The sequence below is a fragment of the Mustelus asterias genome, chromosome 6, assembly GCF_964213995.1.
Source record: "Mustelus asterias chromosome 6, sMusAst1.hap1.1, whole genome shotgun sequence".
Classification (NCBI taxonomy): domain Eukaryota; kingdom Metazoa; phylum Chordata; class Chondrichthyes; order Carcharhiniformes; family Triakidae; genus Mustelus; species Mustelus asterias.
The window spans coordinates 71,076,597-71,091,125 of NC_135806.1; the positions used below are offsets into that span (position 1 = coordinate 71,076,597).

The 14,529-nt window shown below is 44.4% G+C and overlaps 1 protein-coding gene across 4 annotated transcripts in view; it reads left to right on the plus strand.

Moving 5' to 3' along the window:
- LOC144494920 (protein prune homolog 2-like) overlaps nucleotides 1–14,265 on the plus strand; it is a 421,892-nt gene extending 407,627 nt beyond the window's left edge. For 3 of the 4 annotated variants that reach the window (XM_078214519.1, XM_078214522.1, XM_078214523.1), the window contains 2 exons: nucleotides 8,882–8,929; nucleotides 13,780–14,265. In XM_078214519.1, coding sequence (XP_078070645.1) covers nucleotides 8,882–8,929; nucleotides 13,780–13,819 — 88 coding nt within the window. In that variant the 3' untranslated portion in view covers nucleotides 13,820–14,265. The remainder of the gene's footprint in view (nucleotides 1–8,881; nucleotides 8,930–13,779) is intronic. The other variant, XM_078214521.1, reaches the window with a different exon arrangement.
- The last annotated feature ends 264 nt before the right edge of the window (nucleotides 14,266–14,529 follow it).

Consider the following 14,529-nt stretch of genomic DNA (forward strand, 5'->3'; position numbering starts at 1 on the left):
TTAGTAAGTTTGTGGATGACACAAAGGTTGGTGGATTTGTGGATAGCGATGAGGACCATCAGAGAATACAGCAGGATGTAGATCAGGTGGAGACTTGGGCGGAGAGATGGCAGATGGATTTTAATCCAGACAAATGTGAAATAATGCATTTTGAAAGGTCTAATACAGATAGGAAATATACAGTAAATGGCAGAGCCCTTAAGAATATTGATAGGCAGAGGGATCTGGGTATACAGGTAAACAGGTCACTGAAAGTGGCAACACAGGTAGAGAAGGTAGTCAAGAAGGCATACATCATGTGTGCCTTCATCAGCCGGGGCATTGAGTTTAAAAATTGGCAAGTCCTGTTGCAGCTTTATAGAACCTTAGTTAGGCCGCACTTGGAATATAGTGTTCAATTCTGGTTGCCACACTACCAGAAGGATGTGGAGGCTTTGGAGAGGGTACAGAAAAGATTTACCAGGATGTTGCCTGGTATGGAGGGCATTAGCTATGAGGAGAGGTTGGAGAAACTTGGTTTGTTCTCACTGGAACGACGGAGGTTGAGGGGCGACCTGATAGAAGTCTACAAGATTGAGGGGCATGGACAGAGTGGATAGTCAGAAGCTTTTTCCCAGGGTGGAAGAGTCAATTACTAGGGGGCATAGGTTTAAGGTGCGAGGGGCAAGGTTGAAAGGAGATGTACGAGGCAAGTTTTTTTTTACACAGTGGGTTGTGGGTGCCTGGAACTCGCAGCCGGGGCAGGGAGTGGAAGCAGATACGACTTTTAAGGGGCATCTTGACAAATACAAGACAGGATACAATACAATACAGGATGGGAATAGAGGGATATGGTCCCCGGAAGGGTAGGGGGTTTTAGTTAAGTCAGGCAGCATGGTTGGTGCAGGCTTAGAGGGCCTAAGGGCCTGTTCCTGTGCTGTAATTTTCTTTGTTCTTTGATATCAATGTAAATAGTTTTTCATTTTAACAGGTATTAATATATTAAACTTATGGCTTCATTTCGGCTGCTTTGTCTTTGAATACAATGGCATTCGTACTTCGATGGATTATTTAAGTAAACCTAATTTTAACTGAAAATACTGTAAAGAAAGACAGAACAAAAATATATGTAGACAAAATACATTGCTTTATCAGAGTTTTGTCATCTCATAGGATTTATGATTTTGGAACACCTTCCAGAAGCTTTGACTTGTATTTTAGGCTAGGGATAAGTTCCATGTAAGGAAGGTTGTTTTGAGGTTGTGAATCTCAGGAAAATTAGTTCTCTGAATGTCTTACAGTTGTTAACTGCAGGGCTCTTTTAAAACTTGTTCTGTTTCCACTCCTCAGACAGCCCGATTGAGCAGCCAAGGAGATCATGTAAGGCCGAGTGATGGGGCTTGATCTGCAACAGATTGTTGGGCAGGATTTGCTGGGTAACTTGTTAGACCAGGAAGAAGCACTCCTGCCCCTTTTTGGCCTACAGGCAGTGTTCTCCATGCAATCACGTGTGAATGCATCCCTTCTCACCTCCTTCCACCTGGTTTCCCAAGGCATGGGAAACATGAAACGTTTATTTATTAGTCATAAGCGGGCTTACATTAACACTGCAATGAAGTTACTATGAAAATCCCCTCGTCGCCACACTCTGGCGCCTGTTCGGGTACACGGAGGGAGAATTTAGCATGTTCAATGCACCTAACCAGCACATCTTTCAGACTCTGGGAGGAAACCGAAGCACCCAGAGGAAATCTACGGGGCGTGCATGCAGACGCCGCACAGACAGTGACTCAAGCTGGGAATTGTCCCTGTTGCTGTGAGGCAGCAGTGCGAACCATTGAGCCACCATGTCACCCAGACATTAGATAAAAATAGGATGACTGCTGAAATTTAGGGAGGTTGCTTCATTATAATATGGGAAATGGGTTGACTATTCAAATGAGTGAAATGATCTCCCGCTCCTCATCTGTCTCCAGTAAAACTGGAATTGGGCCTGTTTGAGACTGGTTGGGTTCCTAGATAATTTCTGTGTGTCTGTTTCAATTGTTGATTCATATCCTGGCACTGTTCATGGCTGCTACCTTTACCTGGCACATCATCCATCAGACCCACATTAAGAAGTGGCATTGAAAGCTTTGGTCCTCTCAGCTTTCATTTTTCAGTGACTGAAAAGTCCCAAATACCCAACAAAAATTGTTGCATTTAATTGTCCAGTTATCTTGCCTGATTCAGGGCTCTACAAGGATGCAATGAAAGAAATTCTGAGAGACCCTGGACTAAGCTGTAAGGTGAACTTGAGGCAGGAAAGAGAAAGCAGGAGGGAAGGACCCAGTGTGCACCAAATTGTTTTTAAACACTCTGCCAAAGAATTCACTCTCACAGCAGGTTAAATTTGTCAAAGCCCATGATAAACCAGATTAAGCAGTATGTAAAAAACAAAGTGTGATACTTGGCACTGTGCTGGAATGATTAGAACATCAAGGTTGCTGATACATTGCAGACAGGTATTTCCAGCACCTGGGATCTGTCCAGCATATGGTGAGGAAGTTCATGAGACTCTTGACAACAACAGAAGTGTTACCTTTAGCAAGTAGGAATACCTCCAATCTAGAATTCAGTGCTTATATCTGGGTTGCAGAGGCAGAAACTAGCTACCACCCCCGGACTAAGGAACCACCACTTACTGGGAGATGGTCTTGTGCATGCCCATGCTCCAAGGTCAGAAGGTAGCATTATTGTATTTTGTAATAAATGATGCTGTTCAGGAGAAGCCTCTGGTATCTCATGTAAACCTAGCTCATGCTCAAATCTGATCTGTCGGTTATCTAAATAAAATTAGCCGTTTGGAGGGAACAGGAGAAGTAATAGGAATCCTAGAGATCAAGATAGCATCAAGGTGTTATCATAGAATCCCTACAGTGCAGAAAGAGGCCATTCGGCCCATCGAGTCTGCACCGACAACAATCCCGCCTCGGTCCTATCCCCGCAAAATCACATGTTTACCCCTCTAATCCGTCTAACCTATGCATCCCGGGATACTAAGGGGCAATTTAGCATGGCCAATGCACCTAACCCGCACATCTTTGGACTGTGGGAGGAAACCAGAGCACCCAGAGGAAACCCACATAGACACGGGGAGAATGTACAAACTCCACACACACTGACTCAAGCCGGGAATCGAACCCAGGTCCCTGGAGCTGTGAGGCAGCAATGCTAACCACTGTCACCGTGCTGTGGCAATGAAAGTTTGGTAACAATCCTTTGGTAGAATCCTATGCTAAGCAAGTCTAAAACACACCTGATTATTGCCTAACTAGCCTAGATAGAATTATCACTGAGGCTGGGAGGCTCAACGTCGACCCAGAGAATTCCAGATAACCCTGTTAATCAATGCCTTTAGCGCTAAGCTATGCCTGGTCAGCAGGCTGTGCAGTTTTAGCTATTTAAATTCCATTGGTGTTTCCTGTGCACACTTGAGTCTCAAATACCTTAGTTGTGAAATAGTAGAACATAGAAAAACTACAGCACAAACAGGCCCTTCAGCCCACAAGTTGTGCCGAACACATCCCTACCTTCTAGACCTACCTATAACCCTCCATCCTATTAAGCTCCATGTACTCATCCAGGAGTCTCTTAAAAGACCCTATTGAGTTCACCTCCACCACCACTGACGGCAGCCGATTCCACTCGCCCACCACCCTCTGTGTGAAAAACGTACCCCTAACATCTCCCCTGTACCTACCCCCCAGCACCTTAAACCTGTGTCCTCTCGTAGCAGACATTTCCACCCTGGGAAAAAGCCTCTGAGAGTCCACCCGATCTATGCCTCTCAACATGTTATACACCTCTATTAGGTCTCCTCTCATCCTTCGTCTCTCCAAGAAGAAAAGACCGAGCTCCCTCAGCCTATCCTCATAAGGCATGCCGCTCAATCCAGGCAACATCCTTGTAAATCTCCTCTGCACCCTTTCAATCTTTTCCACATCCTTCCTATAGTGAGGCGACCAGAACTGCGCACAGTACTCCAAGTGGGGTCTGACAAGGGTCTTATATAGCTGCATCATTATCCCTGGACTCCTAAACTCAATCCCTCGTTTGATAAAGGCCAGCACACCATACGCCTTCTTAACCACCTCCTCCACCTGCAGGGCTGATTTTAGATTCCTATGGACCCGGTCCCCAAGGTCCTTCTGATCCTCTACAGTACTAAGAGTCTTTCCCTTTATATTGTACTCCTTCATCCCATTTGACCTGCCAAAATGGACCACTATGCATTTATCTGGGTTGAAGTCCATCTGCCACTTCTCTGCCGAGTGTTGCATCCTATCTATGTCCCTTTGTAACTTCTGACATCCCTCCAGACTATCCACAACCCCACCAACCTTCGTGTCGTTGGCAAACTTACCAACCCATCCCTCCGCTTCCTCATCCAGGTCATTTATGAAAATGACAAACAGCAAGGGTCCCAGAACAGATCCCTGGGGCACACCACTGGTGACCGACCTCCATTTAGAAAAAGACCCATCTATACCCACTCTCTGCCTCCTTTGGGCAAGCCAGTTCTGGATCCACAGGGCAGCAGCCCCTTGGATCCCATGCCCTCTCACTTTTTCTAGAAGCCTTGCATGGGGGACCTTATCGAACGCCTTGCTAAAATCCATATAAACCACATCTACCGCCTTCCCTTTGTCAATGTATTTAGTCACATTTTCGAAGAACTCCACCAGGCTCGTAAGGCACGATCTGCCCTTGACAAAGCCATGCTGAGTATTCTTGAGCATACTAAACCTCCCTAAATGCTCTCATATCCTGTCCCTCAGGATCTTCTCCATCAGTGTTTAATAAATGCCAAAATATTGGGCAGAATTCTCCCAAAAGATGTTATAAGTGTCATAACGGTGAGAATAATGGAGTGATCCACACCAATCTCTTCGACATGCTCCACACCGTGATCCACCAACACTTAGTGCATTGAAAGAGCCTCCACATGAAAGATGCTGTTATCGTGCCTCCAGACATGTGACACGCCCAAAGGGGCCACAGCTGTGCTCCATTAACAAGGGGGAGCTGCATTTAAGTGCTTCAGCTGTGCTCACAGCCATTCGTGCCAGGTAGATAGCACCGCGCAGACCAACCCCACGGTTTAGTAAGGGAGGCCTCTGATGGCTGTTGGACATCATGGAGGAGAGGCAGGCCACTCTGTACCCTCGGAATGGAAGACGGCTGAGGAACAGGGACTCCAACATAGTCTGGGAGGCAGTAGCCGCGGCAGTCAATGCCTGTGGCATGACGCACGGACCAGCACCCAATGCCGGAAGAAAATGAATGACCTTATTCGGGTTGTAAGGGGGAGTGTCCACCTGAGTCTTCCTGGCATCAGTCCCATCTGTCGCACCTCAAATGTCCCCCTCAACCCACTCCCTGACTCCTCACGGCCATCCGGCACCCGACCACTCAGCATGGGTGGCACGGAGGCACAATGGTTAGCACTGCTGCCTCTCAGTGCCAGGGACCCAGTTTCGATTCCCGGCTTGGGTCATTGTCTGTGCAGAGTCTGCACGTTCTCCCCATGTCTGCATGGGTTTCCTCCGGATGCACCAGTTTCCTCCCACTGTCTGAAAGACATGCTGGTTAGGTGCATTGGTCATGCTAAATTCTTCCTTAGTGTACCCAAACAGGCACTGGAGTGTGGCGACTAGGGGATTTTCACAGTAACTTCATTAGCAGTGTTAATGTAAGCCTCCTTGTGACTAAATAAATAAATCCTCCTCAAAATCTCTCTGACACCCTACTGATGTGCCAGGTTATGGAGTGCATGGCAGACTTCCACAATGCAGGAGACCCTCGGGGGTTGTAGTGCAGGGCCCTGCCAGAGTGGTCTAGACAGTGGAACCGCATCTTCAGCAGGCTGATACACTGCCCGATGACAGACCGAATGGCAGTATGGGCCTTATTATCATGGGTCTCCACTTTGGTCTCACATCTCTGCACTGGCATCATCAGCCAAGACCACAGTGGGTAGCCCTTGTTCCCCATGAGCCATCCTGGAAATTTGGGGTGGTCCTTGAAGACCCCGGGGATGTCAGAGTGCCCCAGGGTGTAGCTGCCATGCATGTTCCCTGGGATGGAATATCCAGGATATTAATGAGGTGGTTGTACACTGTCTGCATGTTCAGGGAGTGGAATCCAATCATGTTGCTAAAGGACACTCCTGACTCAATGGGGCCCGCAGTATGATGTGCGTGACATCTATGGCCCCCAAGTACCTGGCGATGTTGGCGAAGCGTTCAGCCCAGGCATCTTGTTGGGCCTGTCCCAGATCAACATGGATGTGCTGTCCTCCCGGGTGTAAAGGGCATCTGTTACCTCCCAGATGTACCTGTGGGCTGATTACAGCAAAATGCCACACTGGTCCCCACTCGAGCCCTGGAATGACCCGATGACGTAGATGTTCAGGGCTGTTGCTCTGGGAGCAGGTATTCATGAAATGGTCCGTGAGGAAATGGCACAGGTGTCTTACTGTCTCTGCACTAATGCAGAGCCTTCAGCTGCACAAGACGTCCGGCAGCTCATTGCAGGACATGTGTGTCCTATACAGCCGGGGGTCTCCTTCTGCCCTTCTGCTCAGGCCGATGTTTGGCCAGGTCTTAACCCAGACCAGCAGCCCCCTGATGTCCTGGTGCAGCCTCTGGCCTGGGTTGGTCTTGCCACAGGTGACAACATCTGTTCACTGGAGCAGGAGCAATGACTATCACTGCCAATTCTGCTGGCTCGATAGCGAAATTCATGTTTGCTCTGGGATGGGGGGTGTGGGGGAGGGAGAGAAAGTTCGTAACGTTATCCATCTGGGCCCCTGGCATCCCGGTGCCATTTGCCACTTCGATCGGATGCTGACTGTTGCCACATCATCACCTCAGCGGCCACGGGAACTGTCCATGTCCTCTATGGTTGCCAGTCATGCTCCACACAGCTGCACCCTCCCTTCACCTGATGTGGCACGATACCTTCTGCACCCCCAGTGTAGTTGTGTGGTTGCTGATGTGCAACACAGAGCTGCTCTCCTAGATATGGACCTCTGATATAGAATCATAGAATCATAGAAACCCTACAGTGCAGAAGGAGGCCATTCGGCCCATCGAGTCTGCACCGACCACAATCCCACCCAGGCCCTATCCCCACATATTTACCCGCTAATCCCTCTAACCTACACTTCTCAGGACTCGAAGGGGCAATTTTTAACCTGGCCCATCAACCTAACCCGCACATCTTTGGACTGTGGGAGGAAACCGGAGCACCCGGAGGAAACCCACGCAGACACGAGGAGAATGTGCAAACTCCACACAGTGACCCGAGCCGGGAATTGAACCCGGGACCCTGGAGCTGTGAAGCAGCAGTGCTAACCACTGTGCTACCGTTATCATGGGCCTGTCGTGTCAGCATGACGCAGACTGGGCTCAGCACTCTGGCACTCACATTGAGCATAAGGGTGGCTGTGGGAAGGTCCTTGATGAGGAACCCTTGCAGATTACACCTGCGTGCACCCACCTGAACGTTTGGTGCAAACTGGCTCCCAGACGCAGCGTCCAGGTCAGACAGATGGTGGGGAGGTGCCCCTGACTTCTATGCGATGGGTGGCCATTGTAGGGAGCACCACAGAGTTCCTGCAGTGTGCAGAGCTGTGTTAACACCTGCCGAGCTCCCTTGATTGGGGCGACAGCTGCTAGATGCTTATGACTGTTAGTGGGGCCTGGAATGGGATGTCTGTGGTAAACCATGGAGCCTTCCCAGCTAAGAGGTGGCGGTGGAGGCTGAGAAGTTGGTGCGATTTGACCTCGACCTCTTGCACACCTCAGCAAGCAGGGAGAATGCTCACCACATGACCCCAAACCACCTGGCTCACCCCATGCCACAGCTAAGCCACTCACTTGTACCCTGGAGGTTGGTGCACAGTGGTACTCGCTCTCCCTCGCAACTGTTGTGCCTGAACCACACTTTATAGGAGCAGTAGTGATTCACGCCATGTGGCATCTTGCCAGAGAGGTGGGTGCCTTGGAAGCGGGGGCTGGATCACATGCCAAACTCGCTAATGAGATTGAAATGCAGTCAATCTCATGCTAATCAGCCTCTCGCTCTTTCTGGGTGTGAACCAGTTTGCGCCATTAGAAAGGGGCCAGAAGAATTGCAAACTGGCGCCAGGCGCAAATTGGGTTTTATACGCTCGCATGCTATTCTCCGGCATCGGCAAGATCTGCTAAGAGTGCGGCTATGTCAGAGAATCGCCCCCATTATTTTTTCACTCTGACCTTCATTTATTATTTCATGGGATGTGGACATCAAAGGCAAGGCCAACATTTGTTGCCCATCTCTAATTGTCCTTGAACACAATGCTTCCCAGGTCTTTTTGGAGAGCCGTTAAATGGTCCTGTAGTCACATATTTGGACGACCAAGTAAGGATGGTGAATTTCCTTTTCTAAAGGACCTTAGTGAACCAGATGGGATTTTGCACAATCGATGACAATTTCATGGCCATGATTATTGAGACTATCTTTCACTTCCAGATTTATTAACAGAATTTAAATTCCACCGGCTGCCACGATGAGATTTGAACCTATGCCCCCAGAGCATTACCTTGGATTTCTGGATCACTAGTCCAGTGACATTACCACTAAGTCCAACTTTATTGCCAATACCTTTAAAGGAAAGGCATTACACATCTTTATATTTGATTGGTTGATATGATAATATGCATTAAATTGTATTAATTTATGTTGTTTGATTCTATCTAGTAGACACTTATTGTATACTCTGTTTCACAATTACTCAATTTGGTTAATTGAACTGTAGTGTCACATACTAATCTTGTTTATTGTTTTCTTTTGTTTTGAATTTTCATGTCCATAGACCTAACAGGCTGTCGATTGAATCTGAAGAGCCTTCAGGGGAACAGGAGTAAGGATAACATTATGATTGAATAAGCCATGGTGTGGTGTTTTGTGGTTATGGCTGTCCAGTTCTACCTTGCATTTTGTTCAGTCTGTGTTTTGTTGTGCTGCACAGTAATCTGTTCTCGTATGTTTCTGAACTTGTCAACACAAACTTCTTGGATGATTTTTGGATCCAATCATCCCCACCCATTTTTTTGTTTCAACCAATGATCACCCTTTACCTCAGAAAACGAGATGATTCCTTCACTTCTCTTCAAACTGTTGAGAAAAATCTATTCAATATGTTTACACTAAAGAATGCAAAATAGTCGAGCAGATTGTAGTAGCAAAGCCTCAACATGATAAATGCAGCAGTGATTCATCAAGTCTTTCATTTGTTGGTGGATAGAAACAAATGTTGATGAACCATGCTCAACTATGTTTGCATTGTTACATCCAATCTTCAAGTAAAATAGAATTTGCAAATTCTGAACATCTTGAACCAAGGTTATAATTTTTTTCAACTCTTTCCCTCTTCCTCTAAATATAGTGATTTTTGCAAAGTGTAGTTTCACATAATTCGGTAGCCTTTGGAACCTCACTGAAGCATATGGAACCATTGACAATTATTGCTCGCAGTGTATTCAACAATACAGAACAGGATAGGTTCAGTCCTAATCCAGGGCACTGAAACAAAACTAGCACAGTGCAAGGATAGCATCTGGTTTGCATGATCAACTACACTCTTTGAAGTTTATTCAGTTGTCTCAATTTGATAAATTCCCATGATAGTGTTTGGGAAGAATACATATTTTTGCACTTTTACGTGTGTTCTGCAGTTGAGTCAATAATTTAAAAATATTTTTGTAGTGTGCGCCCATTTCAAAAGTTGAGTTTTTTTTTAATGAATATGAGAGTAAATTTGCCAGGTATAAAAAATACAAGAGTTTTCACAAATTTATAAAAATGAAGAGCAGCTAATACGAACAACATTGGTCCCTTAGAGACAGAGATAGAAGAAATTATCATGAGGAGTAAAGAAATACCAGACACTTAGAACAAATACTTTGTTGTTTTCACATTATCAAACACAAGTTAAATATAAAAACAGAGGGTAAAGAAGGGGTAAAGAAAAGTAAGGAACTTGTGCAGAATTTACTGCATTAGGGTGCACAGTTCTGAGTATCTCTGAAGAGATGTAGATATTTAAAGCAATGTCTCTCTGATGTTTGTAGGTAGATCATGGTGCTCCTGTAAACTCTCGGGTGCACCAGGGGCCTGAGCCTGCCTCAGCCTTGGTGCTTGGCCTCTTGTTGTGCTCTCTCCAGTTTCTGCTACTGGGCTGCCCGCACTGATGCCTATGCAGTGCTGATCCCTTCCAGCACTCGAGGATGAAGGAGCACAGGGTGAATTATTCCAATTGGGCAATGTCCTCTCTCTTTTAAGGCAGCCTCAGAAGTGTTCTCCTCTGAGGAACTCAGATACTTAATTCCACTTTAATGAGTGGTCCCTCTGTCCCTACGCTATGCATTGCCCCGTTAATTTTTGGAACCAACACTTTAGGCATAGTCCCTTCCAACCTCAAACTCCGTCCCTCAGTGTGTCAGATTAACAAATTTGTACACACAGACAGTCTCCAAAGGTAGGGCAGCTCCCTTTGAGTCACTCTCCTGTAAATCAAAAGAGCCCTCACAGTGAGTCAGTTTAGCAAGAGATGGTGATGTAGTGTTGATGTCACCAGACTAGAAGCCCAGGCCCTAGGTTAATACTGGTTCAAATCCCACCTGGTGGAATCTTCCCTTTGACAGCCCTCTTAATTTTCCCCTGAAATGGCCTAGAAAGCCACTCGGTTCAAGGGCAGTTAGGAATGGGAAATAAATGGGCCTTGCTCATGATGCCCGACCCTATGACCAGTCAAAAGAAACGATGAGCTACATTTAAGTCACCAGCATTCAATGGTGGGTTACTGAAAGCATGGGAGACTCAGGTCAGTTTCATTTAATCAATCCCAGTGAATTACATTGCCATAAATGAGTGGTCCCTAGTTCTAGATTCTCCCACTATACTAAACACTCTCTCCACATTCATCCTGTCAAGACCCCTCAGGATCTCAAAGGTTTCAATCAATTCATCACTTATTCTTCTAAATTCCAGTGGATACAAGCCCAGCCTCATAAAACATTCCACCCATTCCAGGTATTTGTCAACAAACTTTCTCTGAACTGTTTCTAACACATTTACATCCTTCCTTAAATAAGAAGACTAATACTGTACAAATGTGGTGCCAGTGCCCTATACAACGGAAGCATAACCCCCCTACTTTTGTATTCAATTCTCCTTGCAATAAACGCAACATTCTGTTAGCTTTCCTAATTATTTGCCTATCAGAAAAGGGCACATTTTATACCAAGTGTTCCCTGTTAGCTAGCTAATCTTCAATCCATGCCAATCTGTTATTTTCTGCAATAACCTTTGACATGGCAACTTAAAAAATGTTTTCTGGAAATTCAAGTACAGTGCATCTATGGTTCTCTTTATCTACAGCATGTTACTACTTTAAAGAATTCCAATAAATTGGTTACACATGATTTCCCTTTCATAAAACCATATTGATTCTGTCTGATTGCCTTGAATTTTTTGAAGTGCCTTGTTATGAGATCTTATTTCTAACATATTGCCCGTGACAAATGTTAAGCTAACTAGCCTGTAGTTGCCTGCTTTCTGTCTCCCTTTTTGAATAAAGGAGTTGCATTTGGTAATTTGTAATGTAACAGAACCTTTCCCGAATTTGGAGAATTTTGGAAAATTAAAGCTAATTCATTAATTATCTCACTAGATATTACTTTTAAGACCCTAGAATAAAGTCCATCAGAACCCAAGGATTTACCGGCCCACAATGTGCTCAATACCACTTCCCTGGTGATTGTAATTTTGCTGAGTTTCTCCCTCCCTTTCAGTTCCTGATTTACAGTTATGTCTGGGAAGTTACTTGTATCCTCTATAGTGAAGACTGATGCAAAATTAATCTGCCATCTCCTTATTTTCCATATAAAAGCAAATTACTGCGGATGCTGGAATCTGAAACCAAAAGAGAAAATGCTGGAAAATCTCAGCAAGTCTGGCAGCATCTGTAAGGAGAGAAAAGAGCTGACGTTTCGAGACCAGACGACCAGCTTTGACAAAGGGTCGTCTGGACTCAAACGTCAGCTCCTTTCTCTCCTTACAGATGCTGCCAGACCGGCTGAGATTTTCCAGCATTTCCTCTTTTGGTTCCTTATTTTCCATTATCAATTCCCAAAACTCACTCGCTGTAGGACCAATGATCATGTTGTTAACTTATTTAAATACATATGGAAGTTCTAACATAGATCATATTAATTAATTTGAGAAGTTCCAAGGGAGGACCCACCCTCAATCTTTTTGTCATTCTTCATTCTTCTTTATATTCTCTCCAAGCTCCTGACCTACTATCCATCTTTGTACAGTTACATGCTTTTTCTTGAAGTTTTTGATATCTTTAACTTTTTAAGTTAACTACTGATGGTGGGTCCACCCTTGGAATTTTTCTTTCTCATTGGAATATATATATACTGTGTACTCTAAAATATCCCTTTAATGATGCCACTGTGCCTCTGTTGACTTTTCCCTTAGACTCATTTTCCAGTTTACTTTCACTAGTTAGCTTTCAAACCCTCATAATTTCCCTTATTTAAATTTAAAATACTAGTCTTGGACTAGTATCTTATTTCCCTCAAACTGAATGAAAAATTAATTAATATGATCGCTGCTATCTAGTGGTGCCTTCACTATGTGGTTATCAATTAACCGTATCTCATTGCACAATATATGGTCTAGTATCATTTGCTTTCTGGTTGGCTCAAGAACATGCTAGTTCTAAGAAACTACCCTGAAAACATTCTATGAACCCGTCATCTATGTGACCTTTGTCCATCTCATTTCCTGCTTGCTTACCCTCCTGTCACCGTCATAATCAGGAACCGTTTTCCCACAGTTGGGATTCTGGCCCACCATCTTAACCTGCTTCAGCAAGATGCACATTTGTGATCACTTGTTAGCAAAGCTAAGTATAAGTTCAAACTCCGTTATGATGCCATTTATCAACCGCAGACTCTCATTGTTTGGGTTCATTCATGTGTAATGGTCAATTGGGTGAGACACAAGTGCACAACAAACATCTATGGACTGTTAGGAGAAAATGAGGCTTGCCCAATTTCCTGAGGTGCTCAGAACCAGGAGTCTGTATTTCATAAATTTGCTCCTTATAAAAGCAAGGATAAATATGTGTTCTTAAAACTCATTTTGCTGTAGCATGAGGAGAAAATCAAATGTGCCATTTGAAGTTGAAGATAGTGGCACAGTGGTTAGCATGGCTGCCTCACAGCACCAAGGACCTGGGTTTGATTTCAGCCTTGGGTGACTGTGTGGAGTTTCCACGTTCTCCCCATGTCTACATGTGTTTTCTCCAGGTGCTTCGGTTTCCTTCCAAAATCCAAAGGTGTGCAGGTTAGGTGGATTGGTCTTGCGAAATTGCTCCTTTGTGTCAAAAGATGTGTAGGTTAGATGGATTAGCTGAGGGTGGTGGGCTTGGATAAGATACTCTGTCAGAGAGCTGGTGCAGACTTGATGGGCTGAATGGCCTCATTCTGCACTGTAGCGATTCTATGATCTATGACCACTCTCCCCATCACAGTCAGCACAGTAATTATTGAACTTCCTGTGTTTGCCCCTTCACCCCAATTTTGTATTTAAAAAAACACAACTGTTATATACAAAATAAATGCTTGTAGATTTTTGTTTTTATTTGATGTTATTGCTGCAAGTATAATCCATTTTCTGTATTTTATTTTTACCCAGAGTTGAAACAACACTCAATAAACATATGGAGCAACAGTAACAGTTGAGCATGGACTCCCCACAACTGCTTACGATTTTTGTTTCCAACTAGCAACAGTAGCAATTAACTTCCTTTATTAATTCCTGACTTAACTGTTTACATGTTGGTTGTTCATGTTTATTTTATGAAGTGTTATTCTGTGAGTTATGCATTGAGACAGTTGTGCCTGTGAATAAAATGTCAAACAATATTGCAGTAAGTGGCAATAATATACATCTGGTTAAAGAACTTTAATTTTAAAGTAATTGTCTATTAGAAACACTGCATTAGTATTGCCATATTTAAAGGGAATCTCCAAATATCAAATTGCTCCCTTTCCTTTTTGCCCCTACCCTTTTCCCAGTGAGCAGTAAAATGAGCAGTAGGTTTTGAAATGAGACTTGGCATCAGATGATAACCAGAGAGAGCCTATGATGAATTATTTGCAAATTTTTGCACCACTTTGCAAAAATGAAGAAGGAGAAGAAAATTGTTTATTTGAAACTTCAAAATGCTTTTCTTGAGCTTTTCCCGGGCAAATTTGTTTGGTTGTCTCTGACATAGCCAAACCCAAGGAAGGTGTTGCAAGTTTTCATTCTATCTTTTTATAGATGTTTTCACAACAAATAGCTTTTCCTGTGTAACATTTGAGTGGGTTTGGTTTATTTTCAACTGATTGTAGTGTGGCAGACACTATATATATATATAAGATATATATATATTATATATAT